Below are 20274 nucleotides of genomic sequence, written 5' to 3'. Positions count from 1 at the left end.
TCCTTGAGTCCAAGTGGACGTTTGAGGCAAATACGATGAAATTCCGTCAAGGCATTCCTGAGATCTCACGTTAACGAGCATGAAACGAGTGGTCGTGATGTCACAGTAACCTTGAACTTTGACCACCAAAACCTAATCAGTTCATCCTTAAAGGGGGACTGACCCCCCCAGATTGCTTGCAAAACGGTACTCTACTTGATTTGAAAACTCTGCAGGCAAGATGGCCGCCTATACTCCCTTCTTTACCCTGGCAGAATTCCTAGGCCATAACTAAGATAACTTGGCCAATAAGTATGGAACATACCAACTGTTTAGTTAAACTCGCATTCCAGGAATATTGTATTTACTGCGCTGCTCCAGATAACGTAGTTGGCTCGAGCCTGTTTCGTCCTGGAACCTATGCCTGGAACCCACTCGCTTTGCGCCAGAACACAATCGATTTGGGGGTGGAACACACCAGGATTGGCCAACACCACCAGTGCCCAGAACTGTCAAATCAAATCATCGACAGATGGCCCGCCTCCCAGTATTTTCAATGTATCAGAGATAGTGAACGATAAATGATAAATATAGCCACGTTATAAACAACAAACTAATGCTGGTGGTGATCCGTATGGAAACAGTGTTACTCGAAATGGTTAAAAGTTATATCAATTTGGTCATTCAGTGGCGTTTTACTGCCATGTAACATAACTACAGTAGCTAGCCGCTAACATTAGCCACAGTAGGCGATTACACATGATGCATTAACTCATTCATGGCCAGTTTAGGACTGCCAATATTTAGCACAGGCCAAAGATTTTCATAATTGTTGGTCATCTTTCAAGACCCACAGTAAATTATCTATTAGCACCAGAGTGATTTGCAATACCTCAAAATGAAGATGTACGTCTCTGGGTTCACCAGGAAAAAAAAAGTGAGCTTTTAGCATGTTCTGTACTCTACTTATATCCATTTATATACACCCTGTTTTCACCCAATAGGTCTCTCTGAGATGACAAACAGGAGAAAAGTCAATTTCTGTAAAATACACATTCTCAAGCAGAACTCGCTCTCAATTCTTTTATTTTGAACTGTATTGACATCAGACATGTAAATACTATTCGTTATGACACAAATGAAAAAAAAAATATATATATATATATATACACATGAAGTGCTTTTTTTTTACATTCAACAATACAGCAGTGTGAGTGAGTGTGCAGACAGACAGACAGACAGACAGACAGACAGACAGACACAGACAGACACACACACACACACACACACACACACACACACACACGATCCCCCTTCGTTGCGTGATTTCTAACCCCACATAGGATAAGCAATAACCACGCCCTGTGGCGCCGGGATTGGCCAGGAGCAACACTGGAGGGCACGCAGCCCAGCGATTTCATGAACCAACTGAATAGCTCTTGAGAACAGACGGGCTGCTGTGACTGCCGCTTCTGCCGTGTGTTTATTTTGTTTTGTTCTGGTGCACCCGTCCTCGTCCATGTCTCCCTGACTGTCCTATCCTGCCTGCTATTTGATCGTTCCCGTTTTCCCCTCGGCTATTCAACACGTCCTCCTCACCGCCCTCTGATCGATCATTTCCTCATTCCTCCGATGATCAAACGCATCTGTGGATTACTTTCTCCGGTTTTCTCCGGCTGGCACACAGGAAAGCGACCAGCTCCTGCAGCGCGCGAGGGGCGTTTCAATGGCGTTTCTCCTGTCTGCACATAGTGCACAAGGAAGCGTTTATCCGTTTGCTGCTTTTCCTCTTGCTCAATTTCAAAACAACAGCTGCGGTATGTGTTCTATTTCATCCCTCCTGACCGCCAGAGGCGGTGCTTTAAGCACTGAATATCTTCGTCTCGCGCTTGCACAGGCCGAGTACCTATACCAACAAAGTCACCCGTGACCCCCGCGTGACGCCGGCTTGTCTATATCTTCCGGTGTCATCCGCGGCTCTTTTCCTTTTTTCTTCTCGCTTGCAGCAGGTGTGCGGTTGCTACTCGCACGAACATCTGTTTTGAAGATTTGGATCTTGGATTTGTATTGTTGGATCATTGTAACGCTGCAGCCAGTTGTGTGCAGCCTTGCGACCACCGGTCGGAGTGCGGAGTGTTCGCCCTCCAAGGGCTGTGACTGGCTCACGGATCTCCGTGGATCGAAGCGTCGGTATCCCCACGGTAGGCACTGGTAGAGGACAGCGATTCGCTCATACTCCCAGTACGTTTAATTTGTTTTCAGTTTGTTAGCGGCAGTGTTCTGCAGAGCTAAATATTAAGTTCCCACCTGTGAAACGGTGGTTTTCAGTTTGGTTAGCGGCAGTGTTCTGCAGAGCTAAATATTAAGTTTCCCACCTGTGAAACGGTGGTTTTCAGTTTGTTAGCGGCAGTGTTTCTGCATAAACTGAATATTAAGTTCCCAGCTTGCGAGCTGTGGTTTTCAGTTCAACTTTTCTGGTGAGGACGGCGGTTCGCCCATACTCCCAATACATTTTGTTTGTTCCACCTGTGAACGGTGGTTTTCAGTTTGGTTAGCAGCAGTGTTCTGCGCAAGCTAAATATTAAATTTCTCATAGCAGTAGCGTTTCCGCTCAAGCTAAGCTCCAGCCATTGCTGTGTTTTCTTTTGTTTTTGCAGTAGCGTTTCCGCTCAAGCTAAACACTAAGTGTTCCAGCTCGGGCTGTGTTTTTTCAATTATTAGCAGTAGCGTTCCGCTCAAGCTAAGTGGGTTTCAGTAAAAAAAAAAAAAAAAAAAGCTGTGTTTCTAGTTAGCAGTGGCGTTCCCGCTCGAGCTAAATAGTGTACCAGCCTGTGCCGTGTAAGACAAGAGTGTTACTGGTGAAGGCAGTGCTCTCGCTCCCGCTCCCAGTAAACTGTTGCGACTGGACATCACCATGATGGCATCACACTGTTGTAATGCCTGTATGGCCTCTCTTCAGCCTGATGATGGCCATGATCTATGCCCCTCTTGCCTTGGCCTCGAGCATTTGAGGGAGGGCCTATCAGATGACCCGTGCATGAATTGCAGCTTCATGCCCCGGTCGGTGAGGCTGGCTAGACTGGCGGAGGTGGGGCAACAGTTGGGCGATGCTCTCACCCCATCAGAATCGTTGCCCCCAGCCCAAACCAGCCGTCCAAAGCGCCCGGCGGCAGAGACCGAGGGCGCCTCCTTCAGGAAGAGAGCTAAGAAAAGCAGCGGACTCTCTTCCAAGGTGGATCGGTTGACAACTGAGCTAAACCAGATGAAAGCACTTCTGAGCCTGGCATTACAGAAGCAGTGTGTGGACGTGGGGGAGACGGATGCACCTCCCCTTCACACTGAGAGCGTGCAGTTCTCAGAGCAGGATGACGCTCTTTCGGTGGCAGCTTCAGCTACTCAGTTTAATGACCCTGAGGAAGATGCCTCACAGGTCTCAGGGATGGGCTCCCGTTCCTCAGGGCACGGTTCCTCACTGGAGACGGAGGACGGCTCAATGGGGGCCATCATTCGCATGGCCCTAGCCCGCTTACAGCTCGACGTCCCTCAGGCGGACTCGGCCCCGGCGAGCGCGTTTTTCAGGCGCAGTCCAGCCCCTGCCACCTTGTCTGTGCCGCCCTCAGAGGAATATCTGAGGGAGCTGCATGCATGCTGGAGGGACTCTAAAGCCCTCTCCCACCCTACATCGGACGCAAGAACCTTGGCAGCTATGCAGGATGCGCCGAGGTTTGGTCTGGGCCGCATGCCATCTGTGGAGCCTACTATTGCTTCTCTAATAGTGGCTCCGGACGAGGCTTTGAGGCCGGACGCCAGATGTCCTAGGCCCCAGTGTAGGGCTACGGATGATCTGCTTGCCAAAGCATACGATGCAGCGGCCCGCATGGGTCGTATCGGCAACTCCCTCTCCCACCTGATGCTTGCCCTCTCGACCTCCCTGCACCAGGCTCCACTGGACGCCTCGGTCAGCAGCCTCAGCGACGCGTCACTGCAGGCTTTTGCCCTAATGTCGAGAGAGCTGGGACGGGTGATGTCCACCCTGGTCCAGACTCACCGGCAGGTTTGGATGGCGCAGTCACCTCTGACGGAGACGTGCAAAAAAATTCTCCGTAGTGTTCCGGTGGAACCAGGAGAGCTGTTTGGGTCGGCAGCGATAGAGGCGCTGCAGCGCACGGTCCAAGCTGGGCAGACCAGGCAGCAGCTCGCTGGTCTCCAAAGGAGAGGGCCCGCTCCCAGCAGGGCTGGGGGTTCTTTGGGTGCCCCGCAGTACCGCTCGCAGCCACCAGCTTACCCTAGAGGTCGGCAGAGGGCTCAGCGGCCGGCTCAGCGACCTGCTCAGCAACCTGCTCAGGACTTTCGCGTTCCCGGGCGCCCGGCGCCTGGGCAGTCTCGAGGCCCTGCGCCTGACCGTCGCTCCCCCAGAACCTTCAGAGGCAGGGGGGCTAGGTACTGAGGCATTGGGGCCGGCCGTCGGCTGCTTTTCCCAGCAGCAGATCAGTTACTGGACTGCTCACACCTTGGATCCCTGGGTGGTTTCCACCTTAGCTCAGGGATACAAACTGCAGTTCCGGCGCCGGCCCCCAGCCTCCGGCCGGGTCAGAATGACCACCATCAACGACCCGGCAAAATCTCTGGCTCTGAACCAGGAGCTGTCTGCCCTCCTGGCCAAGGGAGCCATCGAGCCAGTAGACCCTCTGCTACAGCCAGGGGGGCTCTACTCAACTTACTTTCTGGTAAAAAAGAAGGGAGGCGGACTTCGACCAATCCTCGACTTGAGGGGTCTCAACAGGTTTTTAAAAGTTATGCCATTCCATATGCTGACCACAGCAGAGGTTCTGCGAGTGGTTGCCCGGGGGGAGTGGTTCACGTCCATAGATTTAAAGGACGCTTATTTTCATGTGCCCATTGTGGCGCACCATCGGCAGTTCCTGAGATTCGCCTTTCAGGGCCGTCATTTTCAGTTCAGGGTGCTTCCCTTCGGTCTCTCCCTCTCCCCAAGGGTGTTTACCAGGTGCGTAGCGGCAGCTCTTGCACCTCTGCAGGCAGAGGGTGCGAAGATCCTGCCTTATCTGGACGATTGGCTCATCTGTGCACCGTCCCAGGCTCAGGCAGCACAGATTACAGAGCGCCTATTAGTTCATATGAACCGGCTGGGCTTCAGGGTCAACTTCGAGAAAAGCTGCCTCGAACCTGCCCAGCACGTCACCTTCTTGGGTGTGGTCCTCAACACGGTAACCATGAGGGCCTACCTGTCACCTCAGCGTGTGGACAACATTCTCCACTTCCTTTCCCTCTTCAGAGGGGGCGGGGTGTTGCCCTACATCCAGTTCCAGCATCTCTTGGGCAAGTTGACAGCTGCCTCAGGCGTTATCCCCTTGGGCTTGCTGTCGCTGCGCCCCCTGCAGAGGTGGATGAACAGCCTCCACTTGGATGCCACGTGGCACAGGCACAGGAAGGTCAGGGTGACATGGCGGTGCCTCTCTCCCCTGTCCCCATGGAGGGAGAGGTCATTTCTGATGAAGGGCGTGCCCATGGGCTCCATTCCATCACGCCGAGAGACTGTCACAGCGGACGCCTGCCTCTCAGGGTGGGGCGCAGTCTGGCAGAGCAGGACCGCTCAGGGGCAGTGGTCTGTTCAAGATGGCACACAGCACATCAATGTGCTGGAGCTTCGTGCCGTAGAGCTGACACTCCGGCACTTTTTACCTTTCCTGAGAGGGAAACATGTACTTGTTCGGTCGGACAACATGTCGACCGTTTCTCAGATAAACCATCAAGGCGGCACCAGGTCCGCAAGGTTGCTGAGGGTATCCCAGGGTCTGTTAACGTGGGCGGCTCCCCGCCTGGCCAGCCTGCGGGCGATGTATTTACCGGGAGAGCGGAACCAAGTTGCAGATTTCCTCTCCCGACAGAAGCCTCCGCCAGGGGAATGGCGGCTTCACCCAGAGGTGGTGGAGACCATCTGGGGCCTCTTTGGCAGGGCGGAGGTGGACCTCTTTGCTTCAGAGGGGTCGACCCATTGCCCCCTATGGTTCTCCTGGAGGGAGGAGACCAGTCCCCTGGGACAGGATGCCCTGGCGCACGATTGGCCAGACATTCTGCTGTATGCCTTCCCACCACTGCCTCTGATTTTGCCAACGCTTCAGAGGGTCCTTCAGATGGGCCACAGGGTGCTTCTGGTGGCCCCCTTCTGGCCGGGGAGGATTTGGTTCCCTCTGCTGCACAGCCTCTGTTGCAGCGCGCCATGGCGCCTCCCCAACAGGGAGGATCTCCTGTCACAGTTGGGGGGTCGGATTTGGCATCCCGACCCTCGTCGACTTCAGCTGTGGGCTTGGCCTCTGCAGGGCCCCTCCCACTACTGAGAGATTGTAGCGGGGGCGTCAGGAAGACCATTCTGAATGCCAGAGCACCGTCCACTCGTTCGCAGTACGAGAACAAGTGGAAGATATTTTCTGACTGGTGTGCACGCCAGAATCAGGATCCAGTGCACTGCTCGGTGCCCACGGTTCTGGAGTTTTTGCAGCAACTCCTGGATGGTGGTCGGTCTCCCTCCACATTGAGAGTTTATGTGGCTGCTATTTCTTGCCAACATGTCCAGATTGAGGGTGTTACCGTAGGGGGCCACAAGCTTGTGTCCCTCTTCTTACGAGGGGCGACGAGGCTGCGTCCCCCAAGGACCCCAAGAGCTCCAGCATGGGATCTGCCCCTTGTGCTGGATGCATTGTGTTTGCCTCCCTTTGAGCCCTTGGCCCAGGCAGGGCTGAGGTGGCTGTCAATGAAAACCGCATTTCTGCTGGCCATTACCACAGCAAAGCGGGTTGGGGAGTTGCATGCCCTCTCTGTGAGTGACTCATGTCTGAGGTGGAATTCTGATGACTCAGGGGTCACCTTATGGCCAAACACGGCGTTCCTTCCGAAGGTGCTGTCACGGTCATACCTTAACCAGCCTATCCAGCTGGCACGATTCAACCCCCCACCGGAGGAAGGTGTGGGTGAGGTAAGACTGTTATGCCCGGTGCGGGCCCTTAGAGCTTATGTTGAAGCTACCGCGTCAATACGGCGGTCAGAGCAACTCTTTGTCTGTCATGGCGGCCCTAAGAAAGGTTGTGCTTTGTCCAAACAGCGGCTGTCCCACTGGATTGTGGACGCCATCGCCGATGCCTACAGGGCGAGTGAGCACCCCCCGCCATCCGGGGTGAGGTGCCATTCCACCAGGAGCATTGCAACATCATGGGCTGCCCTGAGAGGGGTGCCCCTGGAGGCCATATGTGCAGCGGCCTCATGGGCGTCACCAGGAACGTTTTCCAGGTTCTACAGGGTTAATGTCGCCACCCCGCATCCACTGGGAGTGGTCCTGTTGCCAAGTTCCTCTGCCTCCACGCAGTGAGGTGGGTACTTGGATTATTTGTGACCTTGTTGGTAGAGGTCATCCAGTGCTTAAAGCACCGCCTCTGGCGGTCAGGAGGGATGAAATAGAACGAAAGTTACTTATGTAACTACGGTTCTATGAATCCCGGATGACCGCCAGAGCGTTCAGTCACTCAGAATCCTCATGGTTTCGCGAGAAGATTCCATAGGAAAAGAGCCGCGGATGACACCGGAAGATATAGACAAGCCGGTGTCACGCGGGGGTCACGGGTGACTTTGTTGGTATAGGTACTCGGCCTGTGCAAGCGCGAGACGAAGATATTCAGTGCTTAAAGCACCGCCTCTGGCGGTCATCCGGGATTCATAGAACCGTAGTTACATAAGTAACTTTCGTTTGTTCACGTGTTGTCTTAGATGCTAGGGACCTGATACCATGTGACAGGCTGGGGAAGTGTTTTAACTATGCCCTGCAGTAATAAAAACAAAAACACGTCAAACACGTCATTGGCCCTCTGGGCTATTCCTGATAACACGTCAAAGACGTCATTGGCCCTGAATGAGTTAAAAGGCTCGCGCCGCGTGAACTACAGTAATAATCACATGGGGAAAAAAACATTTTTCACATGAGTGGGGCACGCGCAAATACCACCGTGACATAACGATGTACCAAATCGCCCATTCATTTGAGGGCACAAAAAAAAGCAGGTTTGAACCCATAGAGGGCACTTATGCTGCTGAAATGATAGGGGTCGACGTTTGAGGCAAATGTGATGAAATTCCGTCAAGGCATTCCTCAGATCTCGCGTTAACGAACATCGGACGGACGCACGTACGTACGGACGGACGGACGGCCAGCCCGAATCCATAATGCCTCCGGCCTGGCTATCGCCGGCGGAGGCATAACAATGTTGTACCATATTGAATTGCATAGCATCATTCTGTTGAATCACGTTGAATGGCATTGTGTTGAATCAAGTTGCGTCGTATCGCAGTGCATCGCAATAGGGGTGAGTCGTATCGTATCACATCAGTAGTTGCTTCATATCTTTAATGTATCGAATTGTTGCCAATGCAGTGGGATGAGTATCGCATCGCCTGGTAATTAACATCTCCGGGGCAGCTGTGGTGTGACTGACCTGGCTGGGCTCGCCCGTGGCCTCCTCCAAGTCTCTCAGCTCAGCCTCACAGCCCAGCAGGCGGCTCTCCAGGGCCGCAAGTTTGGCTTTCTGCAGCTGCACCAGACGCCCCAGCTCTCTGACCGGACTCCCAGGGACGCACGCTCCACCACCTCCCACCCTGCTGAGGCTCACACTCACACCACGCTGCCCTGCCTGCTTGGCTGGGGGATGGATGGATTATGGATGGATGGATGGAAATAGAGAGAGATATACAGTACATGTATATACAGTAAAAGCAGGCACGCATACATAAATGTCAACTTGCAGAAATGGAGATAAAAAATAAATCCATATACATTATGTCCACAACTAATGACAACAAGCACTGTTAACCACTGTAAAAAGATATTTCGATGGGTCTGGTTCCTGGTGGGAGGCATCTCCTTACGATAAATAAAGACTAAATAAAATAAAATATTACAGTTCCAAACACATTAAAGTTGTTTTTATGCTTCAGGGTGGTGATGCACAAGGCAAATATTTCAGCAACGTATAAGATCAGCAATCAGCAAATCCTAGCAAAAAGAAACAAACTACGACCCAAGGTCAAAAAGCAATTAACACGTTCACTGCCGTTGACGAGTCAACTCGTCAAGCAGAAACCAACGGTTGACTGCCAATTTTTTTTGACGGTGGGACGTGGATCAAACCCTTTTACGTCTCCTATAAAAATATGGGAGCCACCGAACGTGTACAACCCATTCCACCGACCCACTAAGTGGCGACAGTGCTGTCCAGACTAGAGAAAGCGAGCCAAAACTGCAGGGAAAAGCGTGAGGAAACCATTCTCATACTGTAGAATGGTTTGGCGAAAACGCTTTCGCGCTGGCGCACAACGGTGGCGCACAACGGCGGGGGGTTCCAAAAATAGACTGGGTGCAACACACTTTGAAACACGCAGCATAAAGCCCAGAATCGCAAAAGCTTCATCAAAGCTCTCAACCGAAACCCCAAGAAACGAGCGAACCCCATCCAGGCTCGCCCGACGAGGGGCCGCCAGGCAGCAGACAGGCAGCAGAAACTCGCTTGTGACACACCCGCTGCAGAGCCAAGGAGGGAGGAGGAGAACGCCCACGGAGGGAGGAGTTTGAAGGAGAGGGGGGTGCGGGTGCTGTTATGGAGGAAAATACTGTTCAGAACAAATTGTTTAGATGTCTGATGTCTTTGATGCCAAAAATAAATGGTTAAAGTGACTGTTCTATCGAATTTCACAAAAAGGCATTTTTCTCCCCTTTCATTTTCAGACGCTGAAACCATGCTGTATTCAACTGCTAATGCCTACATAACTACTAACTCTACAAACTAACTCTTTTAGACAGAGAAAGCACACATTCTATTACCGTAGTTCTTTTGAGATATTTTGTGTTCACAAAATCCTAGCAGAAAATAATCCTCGGCTCTTGAAAGATGAGCCAGAATCCTCAAAAAAAACCTTGGCAGAAGCTACCTACAGTAAAAAAAAAACTGTTGGCAGTGAATGTGTTAAGATGTTCCCTGGCAACAATAAGCTGACATAATCTGTGCAACAATAACAAAACAACTCCTTGGTCTATACCTATCAGTACTGACAAAAATACTCCCCTGTGCATCACCGTCTTTTTCTTCCCTACATAAATCATCTCAGAACACACATTTAGTACATTCAGTCCCCCCCTGGGGCGCAGGCTACATACTAGATACTCCAAGTCTTATGTGGGGATCCCCTGGAAACATGACAGTGACTTATAGCTGAAGAAACACAGGACCTAAATACGCTACAGTACCTTCTGCATCACGGCTTCTCCCAAATATGTCCCAGAGACCCTTGGCCCCTCCGGTGAAGGTCAGAGACTTGCGCTTGGGTTCCCTGCGTTTGAGCGAGCGGTCGGCTAGTGAGGGGCGGAGCTTGGCCAGCGGCGGGAGGCTCTGGCGGTAGAAGCCACGCTCCGGGCCCCGGGCCTGACCGTCGGACGTGGGCCGCTCGCTGAGCGACGGTCCCGTGCGCTGGAGGATGAGCTGGACGTCGCTGGCATACTGACCCCACTTGTTGAGCGACACCACAGGGTTTTCGTGCGGAGAAAGGTGACGTTCTGTGTCCCGCCATTTCTCGATTAAAGTGTATCTGCCAGTGCGTCCTGAAAGAAAAGAAAAGAAAATTGGATTAAAGTGTTCAGTTGCACAAATTGCTTGACTAATGACCATGGGCGGAGTTAATGGGGGGGCCCCCCCAACCGTAAAAAAAAAAAAAAAAATGCTCACCATTGTAAATCTCCATCTCACTGTCTGGCTGAATATGATCATACAATTTATATCCACTTTGACAAGAATCACAGGTATCTCTTTGCTAAAGCTGTGACAGGGGGGTCTCTGACAGGGCCTTGCTGCAGCCGCCCCCTCCCTCTGGAATGCCCTCCCCAGTCACATCTGATCTGACAGGCCAAAACTCATTGCCTTTCATACTCATTATGTCATCTTTCCAAAAAAAGCCCTTTTCACTGTTGCTTTTGACCTATAATATTTCTCTCTCTCTCCCCCTCTCTCTCATCTATTTTAATATTTTCTCTCTTTATTAAAGTAGTTTTACCATGTATTTGTAAAGTGTCTTTGAGCACGGTCAAAAGCAACAGTGAACAGTGACGCACTATATAATATACATTACATTACTAAACATACAATAATGAGTATTAATGTTCTGTAATTCTACTCATATTCTAATATTTCTTATATTTCCATTCTTATACTTATTAAACAATAATTAGAGAGAGACCATGATGATGCCAGCCTTAAAATGAGATATTCCTCTAAATCTGGCTTCAAACGGGCAAAATTTCAAATGTAAAACTGCCAATTTTTGTGTGTGTGTCTCCTGCAGAAGTGGCCGCCCAGAGCTAAAAGTCAAACTCTGCCTATGCTAATGACTGCTCATTTACAGCTAAATGGTTAGCTCATGGCTTTCATATTATTTCATTTCATTATTAGGGGGAGGAAGACATCGCCTGAAACGTCTGTGTGTTTCAGTGGTAAACAAAGGTAAAAAAAAGAGTGCTCACCACCTATACATATTTTTTGCTTTTATACACTAGGGGTGATCCATACTGTACTAGAAATATACGCCATGTAGGCTAAATGCCCAGTGGACCTTCTGATATGAACTGATTATGATGTAAATAAAGATGTCTTCTTAGTCAAATTGTCTACTTAAAAAACGGCTAAAAAGGAAGCCAAGTACAGTAGTAAAGAGTCCCTGGTTCACTACAGCAGATTCATTACATGCATTCACAACTCTCCTACGCTCGTGCACCGTGGGTAGATTCAAAGAGACATACCAACGTGTTCAGGGAAAGGACTTTACAGCTGGAATCTTCAGCTCAACAAAAAGGGATAGTGTTATAAAAAGGGAGGTTGTGTGTGTGTGTGTGTGTGTGTGTGTGTGTGTGAGTGAGTGAGTGAGTGAGTGAGTGAGTGAGTGAGTGAGAGAGAGAGAGAGAGAGAGAGAGAGAGAGAGAGAGAGAGCATGCCTGCGTGTCTGTACACAGAGATAAGTGCAGAACACCCCCCTTCTTGCACAGTACTGTAAGTGCCCTCATAAAAGAAGCACATTCATCACTATGGCTTAAGCTTACAGGCATTCACATCAAAGTGCCCCGGCCCGGACAAAAGCCATGGGGAACACAAAAGACAGTGAACGCCATCATTCCTGGTCGACTGTCACTGTGAAAGACACATGCTTTTTAACTGTCCAAGAAATCTATCTAGACCCAGTGTGCAATCCCTGTAGGAAAAAAGGCAAGTGATACATCTGTCCATTTTAAAATGGGAACATCACTCAATTTAGGAATTCTTATGTCATTCTTATGGTCGTGGATGGTCCAAACATTCCCAAAGCCACAAATAAGAAAACTATAACTTAGAATTGTGTCATAAAGTCTGGGGTTGCTCCATACAGAGGGAATGGGACATTGATTTTGTGGATCCACAGAATTGTCTATGCAGAAGCTCCATACTTTATATGGCTGACTCTTTGATTTCTCGGTTTCTAGGTTTGTTCATGTTCGCAAACATTCTCTGGAATATTCTGTACCACAGGAATAACCTGCAGCATTGCTGAAGTTGACCCGTTATACCTACATTCATATAAGGGAGAGTGTTAGATGTTGATGTTGATGTCATACCTACATCTCCTCAGGAATACGAACTGTTAGATGATGTCATGACTACATACATCACTGGACGCTGTTAGGATGTCAACATTGGGATGTCGACAGTGATGATGTCATAATTTATGATCATGTCATTTTTGATGGTCTCACTGATGATGTCATAACACAATGTGATGTCATATTCGGGACCTATAAGGGTTGGCTCTGCTAGTCCTCTGCAGTTGTCCATAGATTCATCTCACGGCAACCTTCTGCAACAGTTCCCATCTTTGAACCTTGGAGACTCAGCTATCAAGTGACAAGTGCTACAGTGTTAGTTATCAAGACCCCAGTTTACCAAGTGCATCTTGGCCATCAAATATCCGCACGTAAATCCTCCAGTCTCACAGTATGCCTAACAGAGAGCTTAATGGAAAGCCATTCCCAAAATAATTCCCTTTATCTGTGAGACAAAAGACAAACAAAAGAACCAAAAATGTCGGGCGCCCGGGTAGTGTAGCGGGTATTGTAGCGGTAGATTCCCTGCCTACCAACATGAGGGTCGCAGGCTCGCGTCCCCGTGTTACCTCCGGCTTGGTTGGGCATCCATACAGGCACAATTGGCTGTGTCTGCTGGTGGGAAGCTGGAATGAGGGTATGTGTCCTGGTCGGTGCATTAGCGCCTCCTCTGTTCGGGGCGGAAGGGAACTGGTGGGAATAGCGTGATCCTCCCACGTGCTACGTCCTGCCGGCGAAGCTCCCCGCTGTCAGGTGAAAAGAAGCGGCTGGCAATTGCATGTCTCAGAGGAAGCATGTGTGTGTCTACGGCTCTCCCCAGATCAGCAGAGGGAGTGGGGCAGCGACCAGGCCAGCAGGGGGAATTGGCCAAGTACAAATGGGGAGAAAATGGGGGGAAATCTGGGTGGGGTGGGGTGGGTTGGGGTGGGGGCGGAGAAAAAAAGAACGAAAAATGTGAATATGGAATAAAATTATATACATATCCAGGAAGCAAGGGGCCAACCCATTTCTTTGTGCAGAGCATGTCAATGACGCAAAACTATTGTGTGAAAATCTCTACTTGTGCCCTGAAGTCACTTTTCATTTCAGTGCAATCTATCATCTCCAGTTCGTCTGACAACACCGGACACGACCAGCAGCACCGAATCCCCACAGGAGGGATTAATAACAGACAAAACATAATTTACACCGCAAGCTGTTCAAGTTTTTCAGCCCGGAAGCCAGGCGCAATGAATTTTACCTCGCTCTCTTTATTAAATTCTGTGCTGGTCTATCATTTGCATCTGGATTCTCCACCTCTTTGTACAGACTAGGGATGTTCATCAATTGTCGAAAATCGATAATTGATCGTTAAGGATTGGAATCGATCCTGTGGAATTTGGATCGGTTTTGTTATTATTAAAAAAAAAAAAAAAAAATTGGACTAGGTTTGGGTGGAATTCGTTCCTCCTCGCCCCACTCAATTGCACAGCCGACTAACGTGAGGTGGAGCTTCATATAGTCTCTAGTTTTCTGGCTGGGCACGGGCCTTTGTGCCAACAAAACTGTTTTAAACATGGGGAATTCACACCAGCATGCGCCGGGGACAGCAGAGTGTTGGAGAGGAGACACATTGAAATAAAGAGTTCATTGAGGAGAACACGTTGTCTTTCATATTTTCTGCCATAGGCATTCATTTTGTTAAAAAAAATAAAAAATAAAATAAAATAAAATAATTAAAAATAAGTATTAATATGATTGATAATCGATAATTGATCGTTAATTTTCACCGATTATCGATTATGGAAAATTTTCAAAATGAACATCCCTAGTACAGACGCTTATGTGCATTAGTGTTTTGGATTTACAGTAAGTTGTGAACTCCCCAACATAAAAACTAACAATGACACATACTGTATACTGTAATTGCCACTCACATTCTTCTAAGTTATAAGACTCTTTCTGTGTATCTTCCACCGGTGCCGGAAAAGAGCTCAGCACATCGTAGCTTAACCTGATGGTTTTGTTCTCACTCAGGAAACCATTTCAAAGCGCAGGCACTTTAAAAAAATACTTAAAGTGTAACTAACCCCCAAAACACTTTTTTCAGCTTTTAACCAATATGACTTTGGCGGTGGTGTGTGAAGAATTCTGGTCAAAATTTCCACATTTGAGACCAAACTGTTACCATTGTACCATTTGTATCATTTTCAGCCACATAAGTGCCCTCTATGGGTTGAAACCTTCTTTTTTTTGGGCCCTCTAAAATGGCCGGTTCCGGGTTGCAATCTACGTCACGGCCAACTCCCCCTAACCCCGCCTCCTCCCAAGCCTATAAAGCAAAGCGCTCTAGCGCCAGTGGACTGTGGAGAGTTGGGCATTTTATGAGAGAGACAGATAAGTTGAAAAGTAGAGAAGTTGAGAGCAAGTTAGCTAGATTGTGCTGTTAGAGTATTTTGTTTAGTATTATTAGTTTTTTAATTAGTTTTATTATTAGTTTTTTAATTATTATTTAGTATTAGTGTTTTGTTTTACCAACAAAAGAAAATATAAACAGACCAAGGCAGTGGCCCACTAACTGTAAACCAACAATGACGCTGCCTTCAACATAACACACGGGCAACGGCAGGGACCAAATACAGCACACGCTGTCGTCAGCCCGTCGCACCCTTGCAAGCTGCTCAATATGCCACTGGTGTAACTGCTAAATGCAGCTGAGTCCAGCCACAGTAAATCGGGGCAACGTGTACCCCAGCATGCGGGATCCCAGCCCTTCGTGGAGGCGACCAAGCCCAGTCTAACAGCCGCGGATTGCCAACAGGTGCCTCTTATTGCCTAATCACAGCTCAGCACTCCGATACACTTCTGATCCAGCCAGCCACTACGGCAAGTCCACCGGGCTACAATATATATTAGGTTGAGAGATAACAGGGAATCCTGGAATCCTCTCAAGGACCACTGGTGGTCCCCGGACCCCACATTGAGAACCACTCAACCACTTCGATTGTGCAGAGAGCAATGGCAGAGAGAGAGAGAAGAGAGAGAGGAGGAGGGAGAATGTTGTTTGTACTGCAGCCCAGCTCTGGTCGCGCGATCGAGAGAAAAAAGCAGAGGGGGATTTTTATTACATGGTGCACTGCACATTTGGACACGAATCACAAAAAAATCTCAAACAAAATTTTTAAACTGACTTCATAGCGTTCTAGAGGACAAGTTGGTGAACAATTTAACGTGTTTACCTCAATGCAGAAATCTCCCATTGTGATTACATTAGAACGTGTTCAGAGCGGGGGGTTTGTCCTGACTATTGTGCTGTGCTGTGGCCAGTGGCGCTGGAAGTACTTTTAGGTAGGGGGTGCTGTAAGGAAGGGACCCTCTGTGCTGCCCGCAAGGGCAGCCCCCGAAGAAAATTTTACGTTTTTTGGACTTTCATCCATATTTAGAAGAATATTTAATTTTAAATTAACATTAGGATTATACTGTTGTGATGTCATTATTCAGTATCTTCTCCTTTTCTCACTCACTTTCATGTAAGCACCTGCTCTCCCTTTAGTCGTTTTACACTACAACAGACAGCAACACAGGCATAAACACTGAACTTATTATTATTATGGAAAACCAGATTATGATGAAAATCAAACACTTTTGAAGAGCGAGCGTATGAAATAAGATTAGAGCTGGGAAGCACAAACTGTTTTTTAATGCATGCAAAACACAAGACAGCCAAATCCAACAATTTCGAAAATCCCATTTCTTACCACCAGGGGGTGCTGCAGCACCCTCAGCACCCACCTTCCAGCTCCCTTGGCTGGGGCCGGCGATAACCAGGCTCACGTCACCAGGCTCTTTTAATGTAGTTACATGGGAGTCAATGGCGATAAAGTAGTTTGCCACTGAATGACCAAATTGATATAACTTTCAACTATTTTGAGCAATGCTGTTTCCATACAGGCCACCAGCGTTGGCAAGTTGTTGATATTTATAAAGATTTTGTAGGTCTCATATAAGGTTTTTCTTGAAGCGGTGGGCAAACTGTCATGGCGTCGTTTTCCAAAAAAAGTTTCCTGTCTGACCACAGCCAAAGAGTATAGTGAGACAAGAGGAGACGATCTTCGCCTTCATTTCTTGGTTTTTCCCATAGGTTTTTTCAAATCAAGCAGCATGCCGTTTTGTCACATATCTGGGGGCGTAAGTCCCCCTTTAACAGGTGATTGGATGAACCATCTGTCTATCACGTCTATCACGGGCTCGCTTCTCGCTGGCGTCACACCTAAATCCCGCCCGTAGCTACCTCTGGACGCTGATTGGTGCTAAGCAGTGCCTTGAACTTACCGATGGCTTGTGCAAGAGCAATGACCACCTCCTGGCATGTGGTGAACTCTGTTACCCCGCACACGATCCGCTGCACTCCGTCCACCCACACTTTCAGCTCCATGGCCTTCATCCAGCCTTCATTCCTCCACACCACAAGGGGGTGCTAATAATATTCTGTCAGCCATCCTTCAGGAAAAAAGGAAGAAACGAAAGTTACAGGCCTGCTGGCAGTAAGAAATCAGCAGGATTAAAAATATTCGGTTATACTTATATATGTATACAGATACGGAAGAGGATTAGGGCCATTTGAAAGTTACGAGGCTACCGTGGCCGCACAAGGTTTGTGTGTGCGATAGTGCGCAACCTCCATCTCGTGAGGTTTGGTAATGTGGAAGTAGCCTACATGTAATGATGATCGACTCAAATTTAGTTTTTTCGACTCAGAGCAATTGTCAGGCGTCAGAAGACTATTATGCTGCACAAGCTTTCTGGAGTAATTTTATGGACATTTGTTGCCATTTTTGAAGCACAACGTCCAGTCCAGCTGCCCAATAGACTCGCTTGCCAGACTCTTTCCCTGCACCGGGAGAGAGTCTGGCTGGTGATACCTGGTATAGTGGGGGGGAAAAGGCTCTGTTTACCTTTACAACCATTCCTTTACAAAACCACAAAGTACCAAGCAGGCCTGCTTTATTGCACAATCCACATCCAATCATTTTCAGCATGTAGCAACGAGCTAGCTTTGTTGTGGTTTCACAGCGGCAGGCATTTGAGATCGACAGATTCCACACGCACAGCGTCAGAGGCATTTGAGATAGACAGATTAGACACGGAGGTAGCGGAAAGGAAATCCATAAATGGTTGCAGCCAGTCAGTCAGTGTGGGTCGGAGCCGATTGAAATGGTCGGGACCAATGGCAGAGCTTATACCAGCAGCCTGCTTCCGTGAAGTGACTGGAAGAAGCTCCTCCAGCAGCGAGCCTGGAGAACTCCAGGTAAAGTTGTATGAAGAAAAACACTCAAGCCACTTCTTAACATGCAGTGGAATCCGTATTATAACCCGCTCCTAGCCGGTTGGCCTGCATGTTAAACAACAATTAGACGGCCTACGCGCACTCCCGCGAGTCCGTATCATATTCATCTCGGTCCCCGGTGTAACATCCGCATTCGCGCAAAAGCGGGTGCTGTTTAACTCTGGCAGCTCATGATCCAGATCATCTAGCTGGTATGTGAGTGAGCGCGTGGTGGCACTTTACAAACCATTAATGTCCCATCATTATTTTCATGAATGGATGTAGCATTAGTTACGTGGCTGGATTATTTGGAAGAGAGCCAATTTAGGTGAGTAAACAACTAAAAGTTGAATCCCCCATCTGCCAGTTTAAAAATGCAACAAGAGAGATGATAGCCTACTAGAGTTGCGCGATCTTGACCTCTGTCAGATCGACAATCGCCACCCTTTGACATCGCCAATACATGATGTCATCGCGCAAGCACATGGCTATATATTATATGGATGTTAACGTCCATATTAATTAGCTTCAGCTTCGCTCTTGCTGTAGGCTACTTTGCTAACTTAGCATCGATGCTAGCGGGACTTACCCAGCTATCGTCATTGCCTGCTTTTACTGCTGCTTGCTGGTAATAATCCCATCATTAATAAAACGAAAAACGCGCTCAACTCAACTGAACAAATAACTGGGTGCTGAATCCACAATGAATGTCAAGATAAAAAGAGAAGAGGATCGCACGTGCGATCCTCTTCTCTTTTTATCTTAATAATCCCATCATTCCCATGTCAGAAAAAGTCTCCAGATTTGTCGCTAACGTTAGTCTCTTCTGAGAAGTTTTCTCGAGTTGGATGCAGCCCATTCTATTGTGTGAGGCAGCCATTTGAGGCAGGCAGTGTTGTGTGACTGTGCTTCCACACTGCGGAGAGGATAGGAGCTGACTGACTGATAGCCTATATCGAGACATATAGGCCTAGCCTAACTTTTGTGGGGAGAAATACATTTAAAACTAGTCAGATATGACTTGAATGCCACTTGTAAAATAAATCACCCACAGTGATTGACGACGGTGCGACCACTATTTTGACTGCGCTCATTTTTGGCACAATGCCAGGAATGGACCCTCTGTTAAAACGGCATGTTTTTGAATGGAGTTTGGTTACAAATTCGCTAAAGCTGTTTCCTATCACATTTCTTGTTATCGATACATGCTACCGCACCAACCCCCCCCCCCCCCCCCCGCCCAGTTGTTTCTAAACAAAGACCCCTCATGTTTAAAAAGGTAAAACCGGAAAATATCCTGTTCTGGCTAGCCAGACATGATCCAGACTTCATGTTTAAAAGCCACTTCAGACACTCACACGAGTAGATAATTACCCAATTTTAATTTTTGGGTCAACTAGGCCTATTCCTTTAAAGTCCGAATTCTGAGTTCTGACTTTATTCTCAGAATTCTAACTTTAAACTCTTTCTTACATTATTCTGAGAATTCTGAGATTAATGTCAGCACTCAAATACATTTGTAAGAATATCATAGGCAAGAACTATTAAAGCTGCCAGTGCTACTTAACTTTTTCAAACAATGTATTCAGTTCAAATTCAAAAATACAATAAAATGTTTCCCTACCTCTACCCCTCCTTCTAACACAGTACAGTATGATGTGGGGCAATTGATTTCTGATTTGTAAGTGGGAATGTGAGCATGTCTGCATGATATTAAAACAAGTCTCCTGGGGCGTCTGGGTGGGCTCACCTGGTGAAACGCGTACCACAAAGGCTTGGTCCTTCGCGCGCCCGACCCGGGTTCAAATCCAGCCCGTGGTTCTTTGCTGCATGTCATCCCCTCTCCCTCCCCATCTTTCCTGTCTGCCTACTGTCCTATCTAATAAAGACGAAAGCCCCCACTCCCCCAAAAGAAAAAGTCTCCTTGGAGTACCGGTATTTTAAATATCCATGACTGCACTCAGCTCTATTAGTATGACATGCTGATCCTAAATAGGCTAGTCATCAAACAAATGGGGGGATCATAATTATAATTTTTTTAGTTTACATACAGTACCACCTTAGTACAGTAAACCCCCAGTCACTGGAATGCCTAGATCACCAGAATTGTTATTTACTTGAAATAATATTTTGCCCTTTAGCTTTGAAACTGAATTAATTTGTTAAAGGAGAATTTCGTTTTTTTACACCACGGTCCTCATTTCCATCTTAAAATATGATGTTTTACTCACCCAAATAACTTTGGTTTCATTCGGATGCCCACAGAAGATTTTGAGCTCGGAGTAGCATCCTCAAACAGGCTACAATGGGAGAA

The 20274-nt window shown here is 48.1% G+C and overlaps 1 protein-coding gene across 1 annotated transcript in view; it reads right to left on the bottom strand.

Annotated features, from left to right (window-relative positions):
* rassf8b (Ras association domain family member 8b) overlaps positions 1-17078 on the bottom strand; it is a gene marked incomplete at both ends in the record, with an annotated part of 38654 nt that extends 21576 nt beyond the window's left edge. Inside the window, 3 exons of the mRNA XM_083656039.1 lie at positions 8478-8680; positions 10283-10633; positions 16967-17078. Of these exons, the coding sequence (XP_083512165.1) occupies positions 8478-8680; positions 10283-10633; positions 16967-17078 (666 nt within the window). The remainder of the gene's footprint in view (positions 1-8477; positions 8681-10282; positions 10634-16966) is intronic.
* Between the last annotated feature and the right edge of the window lie 3196 nt (positions 17079-20274).

Source organism: Poromitra crassiceps (genome assembly GCF_964638095.1).
Source record: "Poromitra crassiceps genome assembly, chromosome: 2".
Lineage (NCBI taxonomy): Eukaryota > Metazoa > Chordata > Actinopteri > Beryciformes > Melamphaidae > Poromitra > Poromitra crassiceps.
Note: the sequence above shows the minus strand (reverse complement) of the source record. Positions and strands in the feature narration are given on the sequence as shown.